Genomic DNA, 18,628 nt, shown 5'->3' with positions numbered 1-18,628 from the left:
ATGATGATGAATGCTAAAGCATTAAAAGTGGCAAGCGCATACGCCGAGGGTTTATGTATAAACTCTAATGTCACTGAAATAAACGGTATTGTCGTCTTCCCTTTCTGTGAATTCCCTACGAACGTATTCGATTAACGGAGCCCGCGTCATTTTTATCACTCCGCCCTACAGCACCCAACTCTGCACCGCAAAAAGGGAAAGGAGGAGGAAAAAAGGGAAAAAACGGCTCGTGAAGGATGATGATGAGCACGCAGATAAGACTTATTCCAGACTCCCGTTCTGCCGCTAATAAATTCTCCCTTTCAGTTCCCCATTTTTCCTCCTATCAACGTGCGCGGGCACGCACCACAGACGCAGGTACGTACGTACGTACGAACGTACGTACGTACGCACGTACGTACGTACGCACGTACGAACGCCTCCGCGCGCTCACCACACGCAGCGATTTGTTTGCATCACACCGACGTGTTTATCGGGCACACCGCAGACTTTGTTGAGGGTTTTTTTTTATGTTGTTGTTGGGCAGCCAGTACGAAGCGCTAAAAGGGCGCGGGCCGCTACGCCTCCCCCCCCCCTCCCCCTTGTCCGCGGGGCCTTCTAATTGTATCTCGAGCCTGTTCGGCAGCTGCGTAACGCACGTTCGTTATCGAGTGTAAATGTCGATTTTCGAGCGCTTCACCGTGCGGCTTCATCGGCGAAACAACAACTTATCGAGAGACGAAGTAAAATAAAAAAAAACTTAAGAAAGGACAAAGGGAACGCAGAGTATATAAGTATCTTTTTTTTTTTTTTTTTGTGCCGCCCTGGTGCCTATCCAAAAATATAAAGAAATATAGCTCAACGCGACGAACCGCCGCCAAGGCCTACACTTTCGATCGAGAACATTTCGGCGCTCGCAGTGTCCGGAATACTGACGGTGGAAAACGGCGGCGCGCAGTGCGATAGAACAAACGCAAAGAAAGGCAAAGAGGAAAAAGGAAAGTTCGCGAACGCGATAACACACTACAGCAGAGAGACAGCGTGCGTGTACGTGTGTGTGCGCGCGTGGGTGTGTTTGTGTGCGTGCGTGCGCGAAGGCGAAGCCTGACTGCAAAAGAGGAAACGGGCTGCGGGCACGGCCGTCATTTCCGGTACGTGCTTTCCATTGGCAAACGCGGACGAACGTCGTCACGTGAATTCCAAAGGGAGGGGAGCATGCAGCGGGCGCGCACAACACTGTCATATATTGAGACAGAGCGTCGTGCGCACTTTACACAGAGTGATTTCCTCTAATACCGATTCCTCCCCCTCCTCCAATCGCTTTCCCTTCTCCTGCTTTACTTCTTGCCTCACCTTCCTCCTTCCCGCAACACCTGCCGTGGATTTCATTCCTTGGCTGTTCCACAGAAGACGCAACGGTTCTTTCCTTATTTAGCTTGACTTCTTCCTCTTCCATTCCTTCACCTCACTTCATGCATTCCATCCTTCTTTCCTTTACTCCTTCCGTTTCCACTTATTCCTTTCTGTATTCAGTTTCCCTTGCTTCCCCTTTCTCCCTTCCCTCTTTGTTTACAAAGTTCGCACCTTCCCTCTTTATTCGTTTCCTTCCCCTTCCTTCCTCCCGCCTGTTTCTTTTCTCCTTCCTAATTAATTCCCCATCCATAATCTTTCCTACTTCTTCATTTCCTTCTCTGTATCGCGATAGCGATCATACGAACGCTAGTGGCGCATTCGCGCCATCGGCGCCGCTACCTCTGCCGTACTGTCCCGCTGGATGGCACATTCGCGGTTAGCGCTCGGTGAGTTAGAGGGCCTCGAGAGACGCGCAGAGCCTCTGGCTGCGAAACCGACAAAGTGACGTGGACCCACCACCGTCAACGCTACGCTCAGTCACCTCGGTGGCGGCGCCAGGCCAGCGCTCTATATAAACACATTATATAGCGTACCTGCCGAGTTGCCGTGTGTATGCACTGCTGTGAGCGGAACGGGCCGCAAATGTCAAGTTAACGTAATGTGATACATCACTGGGTGCTGACTGAAGCCGACGGTTCCTCGTCGGTCCCATCTTGCGCGCCATCAAGGTGCGACGCCTGCAGCGCCACTGGCGGCGCTTCCTCGTCACGCGAACGTTGTGAGACGCCTGGTAGGAGCTGGGGCGCTGTTCCTTCTGCAGAGCGGGAACTGCCATGCCGCACCCGCGTATGGTTAGAACACCGTCCCCAGGAGTACCAGCGCAACGCTAAACTTTGCTATCGCTGTCAATGCTTTGCCCTTCGTGTGACACTGACAAATTTTTAAAGGTGTTAGCGTTATAGAGTCTCAAAGTGAAAAGTGTGTGTGTGTGTGTGTGTGTGTGTGTGTGTGTGTGTGTGTGTGTGTGTGTGTGTGTGTGTGTGTGTGTGTGCGTGTGCGTGTGCGTGTGCGTGTGCGCGCGCGCGCGCGCGCGAGTGAGTGAGTGAGTGAGTGAGTGAGTGAGTGAGTGAGTGAGTGAGTGAGTGAGTGAGTGAGTGAGTGAGTGTACGGCGGTGAAACTGACCACCGCCAACTGTCAATATGTCGTGTAACTGAAGGTGGTCACCTCCGTTCCACCGTCAGTTGCACTTCACTCTTCGAAGAGTCAGCACATGTGTATAGAGTGAGCATCTGCACAACACTAGGCAATGTGATAAGCGGGGTTTAAATTGTGGATCCGGGACTTCAAAGGGGTACGACGTAATGCTAACGCATTTCTTTCGCATTCACCGCTAAATCACCCCCGAACTCTTTCGTCTTACCTCCTTCTTTCCCATTCTCGTTCCTACTTCCTTCATTTTTCTTTCTTTCTTTCTTTCTTTCTTTCTAGTATAGTTTTACAACAAATTACAAGAAAAATATACTCCCAGTCGCGCATAGGAAAGTGGGAGTCTAGGTGCATTAGTCTGAGAACACTCTCCAGATGGTGGTTCTATCTGCTATACGGTTATTCCGAACACGTAAACCTCAACCCGGACTTTTCTTTGGAAGTTTTACTCCACACTCCTAAATCGTCGTTTTCGGACGCCGAACCGCACTTTGGCGATGTTGGAAATATAGGCCCCTTCCAACACGGTTTGCAGCGGGGAAGGCGGGGGGAGGGAAATCACTCTACTCGGCTGCGGAAAACTGCCGCTTTTGTTTAGGAAGAGAACTAAGAAAAGAGAAGAAAAAATGTACAACACATATTTCGAGTACCAAGCCGCAGTGTCTCGATTTGTGCTGTCCGCGAGCCGTGGTTACCCATCTTTCGCGTAACCTCATGCAAAGAACACAATTCAACATCACTTCAGGCGCCGCGCCACACTTTCTCAGGCAGGCCAAACTGAAACTTGCCTCGAGCGGTCAGCCGCGCGGCAATTTCGCATGTATTCGCGGGCTTCTTTCCCGCTTGGAGAAAGACTCTTATGTAGCGAGTATTGAGCAGCAGAAAGTTGTATCAGGAGTTTTTCATATTGCTCTACAATTTTCTCGTTGACAGTTTTCATGCAATTATAATATTTGATAAGTTTCATAAGGCAGAATGCAAACAATAATCTGCGCATCTCCAAGCGACGGTAAACTACATTACTTTGTTTCTGTCAAGCTACGCGGCATTTAAATTTTTTTTTTTAATCTTGGTGCACGATAGTTCGGACACCCTGTACAAGTTATACTCCAGTTCCCCTAAGTTCTCAAATACGCATGACGTTGATGCGATTCAAGCTCCAATGCCTTCTCTACACCTTGCGGGTTTCCGCAGAACTACTACGTCAAGCTCCAACGCCGTGTTTCGCTTGACGTCACGACGGTAAACGGTCATGTTTATGAACTCGCCAAGCTGCGATTCCCGCACGACTCATTCGCGCCGCGCTGCTCGTATGAGGTGTCGTCGACTTTTTCGCGTATGTTTTTAAACGTTGTCGACGGTTCCCACCCGCAAACACTTCGCACACCGACAAGCACGGTATGGTCACCGCATTAAAACAGTTCGTCAGCATAGCCCCACCCGGCAAGGTCACTATGGAAGAAAGTCTACAGACTACACATGTTGGTTTGCTTTCGAAAGTATACGTTAGGCGCGCGAAAAGGAAGAATCGAAGAGGAAATAAGATAACTACCCACGGCCTTCCAATATAGGTCGGCGGAGAGCTCAATCTACGTATCCTACGTTTTCCAGTCGAGTAAATTCACGGGAGCGAGAGCGTGATCGCAGTTGCGTTTTTCCCGCGCAATTCTTCAAGCAGACTTCTCTTCCTCTTGGATAGAAGCTTTACTACCACTCTAATAAGTAACAGTATAAGAGATGCAACATCGCCTATTTTAAAAGAACTGGCGACAATCTTAAGGCGACAGGGACATAACCATAATGCGTTGCCTGCAAAACATTACAAAGTCCCACTCACCTCTCCACTTCCTTCCACCCAGACCACTGATTCGGTTACAGTAATGATTTACTCATTGACTGACTGACTGAGTCATTCATCCATACATTCTCATCCTAGAAGCGTAAGAGCAGCTAAGGCACCATAGTTAACATGAGCATAGGTAACATGAGCCTGTCGCTTCTAGTACTCACTGCGAAGAGGGATGCATGCTAGAGAAAAAAAAAGCCAGCAAAATAAAAATAAATAGAAATAAAGGCTGGGGTAAACTGAAAGTGAAGCAAGCGCACAAACGGCAAATACGAATCGAGAACGAAGGAAAAGCGACCGAAATGAACGCTGTGTCATCCTGTCTTCCACAATGTTGCTTTTAACGGAGCTGTTCTGCGTCATGCGACCCGGCTCGGGTAACTCGAGTACTCGTGCTGCGTAAGAGAGTTTTAGGTGACTACGGCTTTCATCATCACTATTATACTTAGGTCGGTCACCCAAGTCATGAAGAAGAAAGAAAGAAAGAAAGAAAGAAAGAAAGAAAGAGAGAAAGAAAGAAAGTCTAAATATGTTTGAACAACTAAGAAGGCACACCTGGCTTCACTGAATGGAAGTTCGCTAAAGGGAACGTCAGTTGCCGATGTCCGACAGAAACAGAAATGCCTGCACATATTCTTGATACGCGATTATTCCCTACCTCTAGGAGCGCTCGCGCATCGTGCTGCCATCTAGCGCCGACGAAGGCGACTACGAAGCGGGCTACATTCACAGCGCGGGAAAAGCAGGCGGACCGCGAAATGACCCGATATGGCGGCTGCCAACTTTCCACAGCCCGGTGTCACAAGAAAGGCTTACGAAGCGCAGCAAATCAGTATGGGATCGAATTGATGTTACATGCGCTCCACTGATCGCAACAAAAAAAAAAAAATAACAATCAAACGACTCGCACATTCGTTTCGATTCCTCGAACTTTTCGAGCTGCCACGATTCTTGTTTAGAGCTTCACCTTTTCCTTGAACGTAATAAACTTGAGCGAATAATGGGAAACCTAGGAAGTTACTTGCTGGAACATAAATTCACTGGAAGTTGCGGTGACTTTACGCTGCTCCTGGCTAAGGGCTGATTTGACTACCTGGAATTCATTAACGTGTACCCAATGCACGGTACACGAGCGGATTTTTTTTTTTTCTGTTTTTTTCTTCCGCCCCCATATAAGTGCGGCCGGGTCGGCCGACCGGGATCGAACCGGCGACCTCGAGCTCGGCAGCACAACGCCATAGCCACTAAGTCATTGCGAAACGTTCTCTGCACCTTCTAAAGTTATGCAACCTGTAGCCGCGGTTGAACCGCCGCCGCAGCCTTCCAAAACTCAACACCTTTACGGCGAAGCGAATAATTTGCCAATCAGTGGAATTAATAGACAAATGAACGCTCACCGTCAGTCTCGCGACGGCCACTTGGCGAGCAGCAGCTTCGCAGTTCTGCAAGAGAGAAGAAAAGCAATCTGGATGGAAGTTCATTCAATTTACAGTTAAATCTGTAAGTTAATTGCCGTAGTTTCTTACAGAAACTAGGGGAATTAAGTACACATGTACAGTCGAGTGCCAAAATCTAACCACCACGGCATGAGCGAAAATAATAACAATAATTACTTCTAGCACAGCCGTGCAGCATGAAATTGTAATAATCCATAACTCTGGTCAAACAGGTGCACGTAGGTAGTTCGTTTCAGCCTTTATGCGTGGGCTGCGAAAAAAAAAATTAGCGGCACCTCTGGTCCTTAAACTCTTGCACTCGACTGTGCATACTGTACATGTAGTAAGCATACTTGGAAAAGTACATATACCTGCACTAATTACGCCGTCAAATGGCGCGGTATACTCCTATACAAGCCTTAAGCAATGTAGCACACTGACAAGGTGTCCTATTAATTTTGTTTTGTACAAGAACGCCATTTTTTTGTTAGTATTTTATTTTATATACGCCTTATGTGATATGTTGTTTGCGCCGCTGTTGCACTGTAAACAGGGTGCAAGCCTTGGCTAAGCCTAAGAGGGCCCCTCACCAGGCTCCACTGCAAATTTCGTTTATACACGCCAACGGACACTCTCTCCCTCTGCTTGCAGTAGCGTTCCCAAGAGTTGTTCCTTCAGTTCCCTTCTTTGATACCTGAGCCGAGGGACGTACCCCGGCGTCCAGCTACGCCATCTTTTTTTTTCTTTCTCTGCCTTTCCTTGCTGCGCGGCGTATTTAGCAGCAGCAGCGTTGCCCCTTCCGCATTGGAAGATTAGTCGCAGTGTGCGTGGCTGCACAGAGGCACTTGTGCGTGTGACTGCGACTCACCGGCATGGAGTTGGGAATTGCAGCGGTTGTTCGCGAGCGCACAGCTCCGTAATAATTTGCAGACCCGATGGTAAGTGCGTGAAATATATGCCTGGTGAGGGGCTCTTTATATTCGCTTCTGCAGCATCAACCTTGAGAGTATATGCCTCCAATTCTTGGTGATGAGATAATAGAGATCTTTAGAATAGGGGCCCCAAACGTTTGGGGCACAAAAGAAAAAATTGGCAGTGACTTAGCTCGGCTATGCCAGGATATACGTAGCGAAAGCTAAGGCATAGCATGGTTAGCCTTGGTTCATCTTGATTGCAAGTCTAGGTTAGTCTGGTTGTCTAGCTATGTTGCGGCGTTTAGCCAGTCGTTCGGCGCGCTGTTCGTCTGTTTTCTGGGCGATTCGTTTCCTCTTCATCGCGTTCCGACGTCGATTCCAGGCCTCCTCTTGCTTATTAGAATTGTCGCCGTCCATACTGCCGCCTCAATTGTGGTTGCGGCGCACGCGACCTCTCCTTTTACATCCTCCGACATGTTATCAGGCATGCGAAGCAGCTGGCGAAGCGAGCGAAGGCGAGCGCAACGAAGAGGAACGCGGTGTGACGTCATACCAAACGGCGGCACGGAAAGGCACGGCGCTGCGCAGCGGCTGAACACCTGTGGCTCGGTGCTACTAGTGGCGCATGCGCAGTAACTAGGGAGCGAGAGAGAGAAATATCCGCGGCGAGGCGCGTTGTGACGTCATGTGCCTCCTCGGAGCACCGCCACGGCGAAATCGCAAGTTCGCGGCCAGTAAAGCTCTCGCTTACATATAGCGAGACGCAAAGTGCGTTTGGGTTTTGTGTCGGGCAATTCCGACGTGTGACAGCGAAAAGGCAGATGCGATGAGACGCGCCCCTTCGGGCATGCTTCACGAAGGAAAAATTGCCGTGGTTCAACACGATTAAACCAAGTTTGTCGAGCGATACCACGGTTTTGCTTGCTTTGGGAAAGGCCACAGACTATGCTCGGCGCGGCAGCATGAGCGAGCGAAATGACTTTCATGCTGAGTCTCGCTTCAACGCGAACTAAGCGTCGAATGAATGAATGAATGAATGAATGAATGAATGAATGAATGAACTTTAATTCCCTTTTAAGAGAGGGGACGGACCAGGGGGAGAGAGGGAGGTCTATGAACTCCAGTCCACGCAGGCGTCCGTCACCGCATTATGTGGCTACACGTCGAAAGCACAGTGCATATACGAAACTACCAGCACTCCGCACACCGGTCAAATTGTAACGCTGTCGAACTAAACACGCCAACTGGCACACACTAACAAGCACCATGGCATTAGATAGTTTTGGCTTCTCCGTGTGTACGGTTATCGGAGAGTTACCAGGTAGTAGTACTCGTAGCGACATCCTGTGACACTTTGTCGAACCACAACGCATTATAAATGTTTCTCAGTTACATGTATTTTCCGGTCAAAAGAGAATTAAGGTCTACTTGTTAACGATCATGTGGCAACGGACGCTTTACGCTTTACATCAGCAGCTAAGTAGACTGTGGTTATTCACTGCAATAGCTGTGTCTTCTCTGGTTAAACCTTGCGCCGCAAGATAGCACATTGACGGCAAATTTACGCCTCCGCAGTGACCCGGCTTTCAGTTGATGATTTGTGGATCTCTGGGAAGATGGGAAACGATGCAGTAGGCACAATGGAAACGCAAAACGCAATACATTGCATCTCCATACGAGAATGTCAGCTAGTTAAACCACACACAAACAATAAATGGAACACGCTGAGGAATCGAGATAGTTCAATTTAGCACGTAAAGATACCTAAGTCAATCGCGGGTGCAGTTCCGCGAACAGAGGCGCATTCGAGCGATTGGGATGCACCGGAGCAGTGGTCCCATAGAATGCACCGACGAGCGGGCGGTCAGCGCGCGCGCGACGCCGTCTATGACGCCGTCTCCAAGCCGCAGAGGAGGAAAGCAAGTCCCTCTTACGCCCCGAGTATCCACGCCGTTACGTGGCGCAATCATCGAAACACTCGCGCCATCTCGCGTCGTAATGCACAGCTACGCCGGCGATTCCCTGCGCCGCGTATGTGCTATGCGAGGAGGCCAGGTTCCGGGAGAAGCTCAGAGCCGTGCGGGGAAAACATCAGTAAACAAGCGTGATCGCAGCGTCAACACAGGCTGCACGTGTACGGACAAGCTAAAACTATATGAAAAAGTCAGCGCGCGTCCCGTGCAGCCCACCCAATACCTGTTGCTTGCGAGATTCAATCAATCCCACGAGGGCAGGGCGACGTCGCGAACGCTGTCTGCCAGGTGGTGCCATGCCCCACCAGCGGCGCCTCGGTCAACAGTCTCCGGCCCCTGGCGTCACCGGACCACGCCGAGGGCACCGCCTTCCTGCGACGGATTGATTCACGGTTGATTTTTGTGATTGGCCCCACCCGCGTGTCGAGGTTACGAGGCCAATGAGAGACACTGCGCGGTGGAGTGCGCCGGAGTAACCGGATGGAGAGAAATACTATTAGCTTAAACGGGCCACTGCGACACTCTTCGAGCGTGGTACGCAAACCTGCCTAGATGCTTAGTTGGCGAAAAGTCAAGAATTCAGCGGCGAATGCCCTTCTACTGGAACGTGTATGTGCAGGATACAGCGGACTTCCTCGTCTTATTCTACCTGTCGTGTCTTATAGAAGCCGTCTTTCTGTCGAGTTTTTGTTCCCATTTATCCCCTTCCGCCACGAATTGTGATGCACTGTCAATAAACGTGTAATTCACACAATTTAAGTCCAAGGTGATGCAGAACTACAAAGAAAGAAAGCAAAGATCGTGGATGATCCTATCGTGCATTTTTGCAGAGCCCTTGTAATTGCAGAGTAATTATTTAAACTTCGATTGAGTTGCCAGTCAGTCGTGTTGCGTTTTAGCAAACAATGTTTTGTATCGCCGACTCAAGCAATGCGTACAAATTATTTAGCGCAAGCATTACAAGAGTAAAAAAAAAAAAAAGCTATTCGTTCAATATTGCTGACGAAATACGGCGTGTCGAACATCGATCCCGTCAACACACGGTAGCGCGCCTGGTAAGGTCGCGTGCAGCAATACACGGTTATCTACCTTCATCGCATCAAACACTTACTCTACTGCCCATAACAACACAAAACTGGCATCTTGTCGTTTTCTTTTTTCTTTCTTCTGCCAACCTCCTTCTAAGGCCTTTCTTCTACATCCCATTCCCAGAAGAGTAGCGCGTAGGCGAAAATACGCTTGCTAAACAATCTGCTTTTTCAATAAAGAGTTCTCTCTCTCTCTCTCTCTCAAGAATGGTCCTGTGCAGCAATACTCCTCACTCTGAAGTGAACCTAAAGTACCACTGGGTAGGCAGAGAGTTTAGTTAGCCCGCAACACAATACAAGTGGAAAAACAAATCGCAAGCTGTAAACCGCGAGTGAACGAATCGCAATTGAATACTGCCTATCTCGTAGTTTTGTTTCGCTCTCTTGCGAAAGCTGTGTTTTCCTTCTTTGTACAACATTGTAACGCATCTGCTAAGACTTCTTGATTGCAGTATATTATAAATAAATAAATAAATAAATAAGATTATCCTTCCTGTCACACACACACCGGCGAATGTAGAAGGAAAAATGCGCCTTCCGGCGTTGGTTTTTCAAGTCCGTGCTTTATTACCGTGTTGTTGCGGCGTTATAGCATGCATTGGGACGGGGGAGTGGTCTCCCCTTGCTGTCCCCTCCCCTCTCGCCCCCGAACCACCTCCCACGGCTAGGATTTCGTCGAACCTCGCTGCCTGCCCCTCTTATCAGACACACCGCTGCCACGGAGCAATAGTGTAAGCGTATTTCGGTCTCAAGTTATCGGGAGGTCGATCCAGCTCTTGGAACGCACACTGTTGCCGCTGTCACGGCAGAGCGCGAATGGAGCCCAACACACATTTATCAACGAAAGGTCATGGCCGGGAGAAAACATGATATTTTCCAGCCACTGATAAACGGAAGTGTGAATTCGCTTCATATAGGCTACAGTTGCGGGCACGAAAACGCACGCAGGTGATCGTGCAGCACGGTTTGTCGCGTGTGGCTAGCGTTACAGCGAAAAAATATATTTATGCGAATACCTCCCAGGGGAGAGAGAGAGAGAAAACATTTATTTGGACCATCGAGGTTGTTGCTCTTGAGGTCGAGTGGGTGGTGTCCTCATTCCAGGACTCCACTGGCCATGGCTGCTCGACTTACTTGCTGGACGGGAACTTCTTGTCCATCCAGGGTAGCGCCGGTCGGTTCTACCTCCCACCACTAAAATGACGTGCTAGGCGTCTTTAAGTGTAGAGGTTTGCCCCCGCACCCCCCACGTGGTGAAAGAGTGTAGGGCGTGTGTCGCCGCACCAGGGGCGACACACGCGATATGTTTGTGGGTACATTTTGCTGTATCTGTGTAGGTGTAAGCGTAGTAGGTGTATCTGTGTGTAGGCGTAGGTGTATCTGTGTGTAGGGAGAGAACTGAAACTGCGAGGTCAGGCTGGTCGGGGAATGGAGTGCGGGCGTCAACGCTCGTCGCTGCGCTCAAACGCGGCACTGTACAGATAGCTTGCGCGTGACGTCCCAAACGCATCTTCCCCCCGTGAGTGTTCGCAAATATGGCGCATGTGAAGACGTCACTGCATCATGTTCAATGTCGCGGGTAACCTACTTCGAGAAAATTACGCCGTTTGCCTCTGGCGCTATTCAAATCCCCCGCGCTCGAGCGGGCAGTTGTGACGTTGCTTACGTCATCACCGCCCTTTCCTGCCGACGATGAATCAAACGGTGCCCGACAGCCGGCGCTACGGTTCCTAGCGCAAAACTCAAAAGCGCGGCCAGAAACAGAGCCATGCAAGACAGGGACGACAGTGCGAAAACGGGAGGAAATGCGTGCGCCGGATCGTAAACACAAATCTTCGACGCCCGTCGCGAAGTTCTTTGCAGTTTGTGTGTTTCGCGAGCCAGCAAAACAAGTCTCGGTTTCGCCCACAAGGCGAAGCAGCGTTTTAAATAGCAAATTAATGCAAAGTTATACGAAGTAAGGATACTAGTTTCATCGGCCGTATAAACTTGGAAACATTCGCTTACTAACTGAATTAACAAGTGTGTGGCATCAGCGCGCACGAGCAAACACGAAGACATCACACTCGATGAGCGCGGACACTGGCTGTGAAAACGATGGTGCGAGCAAAGCGGCAGCAGCAGGGAGCCGTCTTCGTGTCGTTTATCGCTTCAACGCAAGAGCGGCGAGCACACAGCGCGCAATAAAGTGTACGAGCTGTCTGCAGATCATTTTCAAGATCTGCCAATCTAAAACTCTCTTGCCTCCATAATAGAGAGTTTTTAGATTGGGAGACGCAAGCGGCTTGCGTACGCAAGAACTAGGGGTGACGGTACTGCGCATGCGCCCATCCGGACGAAGGGGTCTGCGCATGCGCAGTACCGTGGCCTCTAGTCCTTACCTACGCATGCCGCTTGCGTCCCCTAATCTGAAACTCTCTAATGGCGCGCGAGATTGAGCAGCGATCGTCAGATGCCCTTGCGCCCAGTCGTGAAATGCCCAATTGCTGCCGGAGCACAGCGCCCCGCCCCCCCCCCCCATCCTCCCATCACCCCACGGCCTTTCGCGCGACGAAAAACGGCGCGTTTATACTCTATACGCCTACTTCGTTTGCGCGCGCCAGATAAAGCCGCCATCGTCGGCTTCCCTCGCGTGCTTTCACCCGTACATATAGTATACGACGCGCGGCGACGGTGTCACCGCCTTTCTACTTTGCATAACATCACGGCGACAGCAATACCGACGGCAAGAATGCCCTTGGTGTGTCCATATAATTGCTATCGCAATAAAACAGCCCAGCACTATGCGATAACGAAACTACAGATACGCGAAAGTGCGGGCGGCGCTTAGTCGAGTGAAAACAAAACCATTCGACTGCCCGCGTCGTTGTCAATGGTATTGTCAACGAGCTCTTATTTTTCTAAGGATCCAATAGAAGTATCCAAATAGCATTTTCTTCCGTCTTATAATGCGATGAAATTACCTCTTTATTATGAGTCAGGTAGTAATGACAGAATTGCAATCAGCAGTTAGTTCCTACGCCATGTTCCGCTGGTGTGTCAAATCGTGTCCTGCATTTACCTCAATTTCTTGAGTTCTAAAGGTGTGTTCGCGATAGTAATGACGCCTTAGACATTCTCGAGCACTAACCTACCCCTTTAGCTTCACTTAATATTTGCCTGTAATGTAGGTAAAGTGGAAACCATCTGTGTACGTACACAGTGGTCACCATAAAGCAATTGTCAATGGTGTGAAGAAGAAGACGCGTCTCGCGACACAGCCGCATCGCCAACGCGCGGCTCGGCTCGCGCTGTTGATTGCTGGCGTCCTTTTTGGACAGTGCTTCGAGCTGCCTCGCCGTTCCCGGTCGCTGTGCCCGAAGGCGACGAAGGGACTACTTCGGTTTATGAAGGAGACGGGCTTGGACAAGCGGCTGTGACAGTGATGTCTCGTACCGCGCAAGAGTGACGGACTGTAACTAACGATGTGTGTGCCGTGTTATGTGCTCTCTCTATCTCTTCTCCCCATCTTTCATCTCCCCCATCCCGCTCCCATGTGTAGGGTAGCAAACCGGTTAAGCTAAACTGGTTAACCTCCCTGCCTTTCCTTCTCCACTTTCCGTAGTGCCTAGGCAAAGTCGCATACATAGTATGCACGTGACGTCACATCCGCTGCTGTCGTCTGCTTCCGCTACCTTCCGCCATCTTGGGGTACCTTATCAACAGGCGCGCGCATAGGCCTATAGGTTCCCCAACATGGCGCTGCCGTAAACCAGAAGTCGCGTGGTATCACAGAATGACGTACGTGCATACTATGTATATTCAAGGAGCAAAAGTCCCCACATTTCCTCTCTCGCACCCCTCTTACTCGCGCATGCGAGCAAACGTCCGTCGTCTCTGCAAGTGACACGCCCCGCTGTACCCACTAGCAATTGCAAACACGCGACCTCGTGCTTAGCAGCCCAACACCATAGCCACTAAGCAACCACGGCGGGTCGAAGTCTACTACACTGTAGGTCGAAGCGTGCTATTGCGAAACGCGATAACAGACAGACCGTATCAAGAGCGTTTCGTAGTATGTTTTCTTTCGCGAGAACAAAGCTTGTTTTCGTAGCAACTAAAATAATTAAAACACTTCAAAAATATTGACAAATAGGAACATTTTTTTTTCGTCAGACAACTAGACAAGAAAAACTCTTATTTAGTTTGCTAAAATAAGCCTAAGTTTTTGCAACTTGTCACTTGCGCTTTGCAGATAATGCCTTGGCCATGGTGCAGAACACCCGCGGGTGTTCAAATGCCCGGTCTATGTTCACCAGTGAACGGGCCCGGGCCCGCGGCTTAAAGATCGAGTACGCAGCCTCAGGATCGCCAAAAATCGCTCTACCCGGCCCGGGCTTTCGGGCCAGCCAAGACCCGTGCAGTGCTCTACATTGAAATTTGAGAACAGGACCAACCTCAGCTTGTCGGTGTTGACGAAGACAAAGCAAAATATTCTTGTTGCTGTGCGGCCCAGGTGCGGCCTGCCTATCCAAGTCGACGTAGCGCGTCACCTGCTAGCAGACAAACGAACTCTACAGCAGAGCGAGGTGTTAGCATTCCCCATAACAGCAGTAGGGGGTCGCGTTTCAAGTGTATTTTCGCGACCGACTGGCGTTTACATGCACCGCAAACATGTGAGCAAGCAACGCGGAGAGCAGAAGCAGGATCGATGATGGGACAGTGCGCGTAAGTTCGCATTGGTGCGCATCATCCTGAAGGTAATGTAACAGCCACATGTAACAAGGGAAGAGAAAGCCGAGTCTCCGGACCATCTTCAGCGCACGCCTCTGGGCATGGCCTCAGAGATTGCCGCCATATCTCGGGGAAAAGTTTAGGTTAGTAATTACGGGCATCCAGAGCAAATATAAATCACTATATGATGAACCATGTTTACTTTGTTGCGGCAGTTTTTTTTTTGTTTCTTTTTCTTTTTGCCGCTGCGAAGCAGGCAAGCACCGGCACGAAATCGTTCATTATATATTGAACAAGGTCGACTCATGCGTGTGACCTCTGGTATATTTCAGGTTGAGTACATTGCATTTTGCAACACGCGAAATCAGCTGTAAGCGCCATTTGGTAACAACGTAGTGCCATTTCGTATGTTCATGCGAGAATGTGCTGAAAACCAGCATTTTTCTTGCGTTCTCGCCTGATGAGCACGGACTGCGTTGTAACCTACGGATCTCGTGTACGGGCACGCCAGTCGACGAGCAGATGAACTGCAATTGCGACATATGGCACGTACACAATGACATAGCAATAAACTACATTCATTGCCACCGCGTCAGACAATACTCTCTTTACATCAAGATTATTTTGTGTCCCTCCGAGCAGCTATCAATGCAAGCATTGCAATAAATTCATATATACATTTCGCAACAGCTGGGCTATACTACCAACACGCGCGGTGCTTCGCTGCATATGTCGGTCTCTGGCTCACGTAGTGATTGGATTCAGCAACCACAATGCCAGTCTATTCATATTTTACGATCATTAACGAAAAGCTTTAAGCAACTGCAAACATCTGTCATTTAACATCAAAAGTAAGGAAACGCGAAGCGATGTACCTTTCCGGACGCTCGCAACTGGCTTTACGGTAAGACAACTGAACGCTGTCAATGTCAGGAGAAAGCCTTGCGTACCAATAATGCACTACACACTAACGGCACATGCTTCGTGCTATCGCGGACTTTCTTTCAGCTTACTTTCTTGCTCGAAAACGAAAATACTGCGTCGCACTGCCACCAGCATCAAACACGGCCATGTCTGCGACAAAGTTTTAGTTTGTCAATGCTCGCGTTTGAAAGAATACGTTGTTGTCAGCTTACCTCTCGCAAGAAGACCTTGAGCTTCACTTTTGCATCATCTCTGTGCACTACAGCAAGCTTTCAGAAACCACACGCTCACTCACAAAATACTTTCACAAACTCTTTCAGCTTGCCGTCTGCTAGGCAAATCGCCGCGTTTCAAGCCAACGCGCGCCATAACACGCATGCACACTAAAAAGAAAAGCTGTCAGAAAGACAAACTTAACAAGGTTTGACAAGTGTAAGTAATGCATTACGACGCTTTCATACTCTTTGTAATACAATGTTCGAGAGGTGCACTTGCTTTTCGTCGTAGTTTGGGTATAGGAAATGGTATAGGTGACGTTCTTTTTTGTTGACATCAGTTGGAGACGACGTACCAAACGGGCAACCATGTGCAACAGCCCCGCGGGATGGCGCGGGTCTTTCAAGCATGTGTAGGAACAACTTTCGTAACTATTGCGCACTTTTCTAGAGTACGGCGGAAATTTGCTACAAAATTAATGATATGACAGCAATGTTGCCGCTTTACTTGACCGAAAGCAGGTCACGTAAACACAATATAAGACTTCCATCTTGTTCGCACCCTTTACCTCGCTTGCTGCACGGATTAACGAGGACTACTCTCACGTTAACAACTTCATATAATGGTGAGAGGCTATTATTTGTCACATCCTAGTAACACTTTGCATAGCTCATGTGACTGTGGCCGAACGATAGCAGCGGAGGGCTAAAACTTAAATGGGTATGTAACAAATCATTTCTATATTCAGATAGTATATTGATAACTTTTCATCCGCTCCAGTAAATGAAGCTTTCATGCCACTAGAAACACGTTAACTCGCGAAGCGGTAAGTCGAATATTTTTGTCACTTCATTTCGATACATACCATCACCAACGGCAGAGTGGATTTGAGATGGAGACAACTAACTATCTTGCTACTAAGTGCTTACTAGCAGTGCAAGCTACTCAACAAAACTGAGAGCTGGTCGAGTTGGTGTGGTTATTTTAAAACTGCGCGAAAACAACGTAGACGAGCGAGAGAGAAACGAGGAACGCGTGTTTGTCGTTTCTCTCTCGCTTGTCTACATCTTTTGCGAACAGTTTTTTCTTTGTTAAGATTCAAGCTACGTCACGCGCCTTTCTAACGTGCCAGCCGAAACTACAGACAGAGCTTGCGGTCCTTCCCATGGGCCATGGCAGAAGTGTTACCTGCTGGAACTCTTGGCCACAACATCCGTTTTATTCCGTAAAACATTTGCGCTGGCCATGTCACTGGCTACAGAAGGAACAACTTTAAGCTATCAAAATTCACGCCTCTAGCTGGACATCCTCGATTGTGATTAAAAGCCATATTATCATTCATACGTACACAATATTTCTTGTACTTACCAAATTTGACCAATAAGTTCGCCTACAAGCAGTGGTCTCATGGGTGAAACAGTCAGTAACTAAGCTGTAAAGCACCTCAGATGCTGCTACTTTCAACACATCATTTACCTGCTTTGATGGACAAGCCCTTATTGCACAAGCCTGGAATGATCTGCGTAGGCTGTATCCTGTAGTGACGACAACTGTTAAATTGCTAAAAAACGAAGTTCGTGCCAAAGACTAGATTTCTGGCCAGTAATAATTATATATCTTGCCCAAAAACTTCACAGAGTAAGAGACACATGGCAAGGTGACCTTGGCAAAAACATAATGCCAGCTACCAAAGATATGGTAGAAGTAATCACATCTTCTAAGTCAGTTTTGCCAAACAAACAATGAGCAGCGAAGCTAAAGGCCTGCCTCATATTGTTTCACATTATAATTCACAGCACTAGATAATGGATGTCTCATGTTAACATTATGAGCCAGAGGCTCATGAGCATACAGTCTGCTCGCATTGCTGTGACTGAACAAACATACAGACAAGTTCGTGCTTGACCTATTCTTAATTTAGCAAGGAAAAAAGGCATAAGCAGGACACCCTAATTCACCCAATGGTATTTTGATCACTCATTTCACTGACCTTTCACATGCCTTTACAAGAGTTTGCATTGTGACTGATTGATACGAGTGGCATGATTTAGATCACGTCCACTTGAAAATGACTGTAGCAGTGGTACAGTGTGACTAAATCAAGGATGGCTAAAAGTGCTGGAATGAGGGGTATATAGAAAATGCAACACCTTTACTGCATTTAAGAAGTCTTGCAATGAAAAGCTGAAAGGAATTTCACAATTCCAGCATGTTTTTCATGCCACATCTGCAAGCAGCTTCAGTGAAGTGTGCACAGGGTCTGCAGCACCAGAGTCAGCAACTTATGCGAACCACTACATGAGTGCACTAGACATTTCCCCGACACTGCGTACAGGCTTTACAATGCATTAGTGCCTGGTTCATGTTAATCAAAGTGCAGCACCCAGATTGTGACTCTTACGTTTACCCCTACTAGAGCCGCTGCATGTGGAAATTTTGTATGAAGTACAGCCTTTACAATCCAATATTGCCTGTAGCACTAAATTAGCCAGAGTGCAGTTACCGTTCTTGTGACCCTCACCTCTACCCCTAATAACACTTTACATGTGCCCCAAGGAAAAAAGGTTTGCATACCATGGCCACTGCCAAAAAATAAAACAAAAGAACAGGAACATTCGCGCACTCTAGACAAACAGCCTGAAATTTAATGGAGTATAATGCTCTAAAGTGTGCGATCAATGCATATGCCTCCAAATTCAGTGCTGCATACCCAAGCCTTATTCAATGCTCCCATGGTATCCAGACTTCTGCTGCTGACAGCACGTACTGAATAAGAGCTGTTTGGCGATGCTACAATCAACATGCATTCAGGCTAATGCCGAATGTTGTTGCAGCAATCTAGAGCCTTATGACTATGCACTCATGTCGACTCATGGTAATATTATGATGTGAGTAGACAATCCATAGTGATTTGTACTGTTACCTAAAACTGATGCATGGCATGACATAACAAGCGGGCACTGTTTTACCTCAAAAACA

The 18,628-nt window shown here is 48.5% G+C and overlaps 1 protein-coding gene across 1 annotated transcript in view; it reads right to left on the bottom strand.

The window, feature by feature from the left end:
• LOC126518295 (uncharacterized) overlaps positions 1 to 18,383 on the bottom strand; it is a 90,399-nt gene extending 72,016 nt beyond the window's left edge. The window contains exons 1-3 of the mRNA XM_055064553.2: positions 18,360 to 18,383; positions 15,646 to 15,702; positions 5,783 to 5,827 (exon numbers count right to left, since the gene is read on the bottom strand). Of these exons, the coding sequence (XP_054920528.2) occupies positions 5,783 to 5,827; positions 15,646 to 15,702; positions 18,360 to 18,383 (126 nt within the window). The remainder of the gene's footprint in view (positions 1 to 5,782; positions 5,828 to 15,645; positions 15,703 to 18,359) is intronic.
• Positions 18,384 to 18,628: the final 245 nt, after the last annotated feature.

Source organism: Dermacentor andersoni, chromosome 11 (genome assembly GCF_023375885.2).
Source record: "Dermacentor andersoni chromosome 11, qqDerAnde1_hic_scaffold, whole genome shotgun sequence".
Taxonomy (NCBI): domain Eukaryota; kingdom Metazoa; phylum Arthropoda; class Arachnida; order Ixodida; family Ixodidae; genus Dermacentor; species Dermacentor andersoni.
The sequence above is the reverse complement of the archived record's forward strand: the minus strand, read 5'-3'. Positions and strand labels throughout refer to the sequence as shown.